Source organism: Lathyrus oleraceus, chromosome 3 (genome assembly GCF_024323335.1).
Source record: "Lathyrus oleraceus cultivar Zhongwan6 chromosome 3, CAAS_Psat_ZW6_1.0, whole genome shotgun sequence".
In the NCBI taxonomy this organism is placed as follows: Eukaryota; Viridiplantae; Streptophyta; class Magnoliopsida; order Fabales; family Fabaceae; genus Lathyrus; species Lathyrus oleraceus.
In genome coordinates this window covers 290,661,222-290,665,059 of record NC_066581.1, presented here as the reverse complement: position 1 = coordinate 290,665,059, position 3,838 = coordinate 290,661,222, and the positions used below count along the sequence as shown (strand labels likewise).

General features: G+C 30.7%; 1 protein-coding gene across 1 annotated transcript; it reads left to right on the top strand.

Annotated features, from left to right (window-relative positions):
• Positions 1-830: 830 nt before the first annotated feature.
• On the top strand, positions 831-1,211 carry LOC127130912 (protein PELPK1). Its single transcript, XM_051059866.1, has one exon. It carries the CDS (start codon positions 831-833, stop codon positions 1,209-1,211), a length of 381 nt encoding a protein of 126 aa, XP_050915823.1.
• Positions 1,212-3,838: the final 2,627 nt, after the last annotated feature.

Here is a 3,838-nt window from a genome sequence, read left to right as displayed (position 1 = left end):
ATTATATCTTTTCGGAAAGGGAATCGTCCCAAAAATCAAACTCATTACAATGCAGCGACTATTCGTTTTTTAAGTTGTTTAAGCTCGTTTAAGTTTCGAAAATAGTGTTTTACTATTTTCTAGAATTTTGGCGGCGAATGTCAGAATACCTCATATTATACCTTTAAGTTTTTCTATATCCTTTCTTCTTTTCTAATCTAATTTTGTCGTCTTTAACATATTATAGAGTTTACCGTGATGTGTTTTATATGATTGTAACTTTCATTAGTCTCTTCAATTTGAAGTAACCATTAAAGTGTGAGATTATCTAAACTCAAGTAGATCCGTATTCCTCAATTTGTATTCCTTTAACTAACCATTAGTCTCCTCAATTTTAAGTAACCATTTTATTATACATATATCATTTCCTACATTTATAGATCCGTATTTAAATTTTCATTATAATTATTGTACAAATTATTTTAGTCATAATTGATAATAGAAACAATTAGTGTTTATTGTCACTTACAAGATGATTTGTCTAATTATTAAATGGTTAGATTTTAGTTTTCTAGAGGCCAAATATAGGGAGGTTTGTCAAATAATATGACCTTCATACCACCTACAATCTTAAATAAAATTGATAATAGGAAATAGAAGAAGAAAAATCGTTGTATTCTGACCTTGTATAATTATCCAACAAATCTAACCACAAAATACTTTTAGTAAAGTTAAATATAGAAAGTTCTACCAATCTCTCTCACACACTATATAACACCATCAATCCTCCATTTTCTTCTCATCAAATCCCAAAACATATTCTCTCAATACAATTCTTCAAGTTATCATCAATGGCTTCCTCCAAATCCTTCATCCTATCTTTACTCTTTGTCGCAACAATGTCAAGCTTTAACGTTGAAGCGCGTAGTCTTCTTCAAACAACCGTACAACCACAACCTATCAATCCAGATTTACCAAAACCATCTCATCCAGATTTACAAAAACCATCTCATCCAGATTTGCCAAAACCATCCGTTGAAGATTTACCAAAACCATCTGTTGAAGATTTACCAAAACCATCTTATCCAAATTTACCAAAACCATCTGTTGAAGATTTACCTATAATTCCATCATTGCCTAAAGAAAGTCTTCCACCATTGCATACTTCCATTCCAACTTTCAGCGTTTCACCAGTGTCATCACCAGCTCCGGCTCCAGCTCCCACTCCATAAACCTTAAACACCGACTTCCAAATTGCATTATGCATTCAAATAAATATATGCATTATAGTACATACATTGCCTCATTTGTGTGATGAAGCTGTATGACGTTATAATGACAATAGTATTTTTGTTATATTAGTTGTATGACTAAGAATATAGTATGAATTACACCAAATGGAAGTAAAGCGGACAATTACCGCTACTCCTTTTTGGATGACAAAATTTATGTATTTTTAGTTTTTTTTCAAATTACTTGAGTCTATGGTTTTGTAATTTTATATATATTATATTAATAATACATTACACATTTAGATACTACTTTGATGATCCTTTTGTTCTTTTGGTTTAATTCTTAATATTGTATTTTTTTTTTAATTTTATTGTGTTTTCTGTAATGTATTTTTACTTTTAAAATTATTTTCGATGTTGTTTTCAACAATGGATTTTGCGAAGGATTAACTATCCATCCGTTTAGAAAACAAATTGTTGAATATTTTAAACATTAGAACGATTTAAAAAAATGAAAACACGTCAAAGTAATTATAATTTATAGACGTCATTTAAAAAAAGTTATTTAGGCATATAATAGTTTTTTTTAATTTGGTTTTGTTGAGAACTACAATTGTTATATTTTTCACCAAGATTTATCTCTTTGATTATTGTGATAAGTTTTTTTATGAGTTAGTGGTCACAACTGTTGTTTTCTTGAGTCTTTGCTTCTCCATCGAGCCAAGCCAATCTCTGATTTCAATTTTTGGGGAGTGCCGAGATTGCTACAAGTGTCAATGAGCTAAACTTTCAGGACGTCTATTAAAATTATCAATCCACATATAAATATATTTCCATGTCAATTGGATAGAGTTTCCTTTAGGAATCATGAGTCCATCTCAAATTCGTTCATTATAGAAAAGAAAATCAATTGATTTATAAACAAAACTCTCCATAATTGTCGGAAGAATGTTGAGTAATGTTTTCACCTTGTTAAGTTTTTGTCAATATTTTTAACTTCATTATTCATGATAAAGTGGAATTATTAGTCAACCTTCTTTTGGTTGTTACGAAATCGTCCTTACATGAATTATTAAGTACTTTCTTCATTGTGCACCATGTACGAAGGTGGAGGGTTTTTATTACAAAGTGCTTGAAAATTGTGCTGATGTAATACCCAGTGTTTTCTTAAATACTCAAATTCATATCAACTGAGATCAACTGAGTTCCTATATGCTCTGGAAGTTATCACTTAAGATAAATAGAGTAACTAATAAACTCAAATTGACATAATTAATATTCTTTGATATTGACCTTTTATTAATTGGTATAAGTAGCTACATTGTGATAACATTAATAATGGGTCAATTACTCTAACAGAGAAAATATTATAGTGTATCACTACATGAGATATTTTCTACTACCCTTCTTCAATTCTAACCACACAATTTTCATCTTTTTTTTTGCCACTCAATCCAACCACTTGTTCCTTCCACCACATGTTCATTTATACCTTTTTCTATCTCTCATTAACTTCATATCAATAAAAGTGGAGACTTAGGGAAATAAGTGAAACTTGGAAAAAAGAAGAAAGCTTGAAAAGAAGAAGAAACTTGAAGGAAGAAGTTGGAGAAGCTTAGATTCATCATCTCATTTCAACATCTTTCAACATTTTCATGTTGAAGTTGGGTTCTAATTTGGACTTTAATGGAATAGAAACTAGGGTTTATGTTGAAATCATAGGATATTTGATAATGATTCATGATAGTATGATATGTGTTATATCTTAGTCATGAAAGTTTCCATGAACAAATGATTCAGTAATGTTTTCCATGGTTTTGGCGTTCTCATATTGTTGAATATTGTTGTTGTTATTAGGCTCATATGTTTCACATACTTGAAGTACCATGAAGTATATGTATGTTGTTGATGAATCCATGTTATTTGTTTGCTTGCGCACTTGGTGTGGTATTTGTTAGAAAGATATGAATTAGGAAGAAAGGAGGTAAGAAGTATGAATTTTAGGGAAAAGGGTATGGACCAATCGATTGGTCATTGGCTTCTTTCTAGGTCAATCGATTGGATGAGCTCACTGACTTATGAATAACTTTAAAAAATTCTGCAACCAATCGATTGGTTGCCATCCACAATCGATTGTCCCTTTTGTTTTGAAGAAAATGGAAAGCGTGAAGCTCAACCAATCGATTGGCTACAACCCCATAATCGATTGACTCCTTGCAAATTTTGTGAAAATATTTGACAAAGATTCCATCCAATCTATTGGCCCTCCCTCACCAATCAACTGGCTTATGTGCTTTTGTTTTATAACCTTGTTTGGATGACTCTTAATGCACTAAAAAAACTTCTAAACACCTACCGTGACATATATTTGTTGAATTAAAATTAATTGAATGATGTTTATGGTAAATGATGTGAGTTAACCCAATGCCTTTATTAGGTTAGAAAGATAAATTAGATTACATATATAACATAGACGATAATGCTTGTACACAATGATACCTCAGTGTCTATCATGGGCGAATATTTCTTTAATTAGCAAGGTTAGGCATTGTGTGGAACATGTGTTGATAGTGTGAGTATTGGTGAATGAGGTCACCTAGTAGTTGACAAATTAAATCACGTTTTTT

What these genes read in the sequence shown, in the direction of transcription:
- LOC127130912 (XM_051059866.1), top strand. Translation starts at nt 831, where the DNA reads ATGGCTTCCTCCAAATCCTTCATCCTATCTTTACTCTTTGTCGCAACA.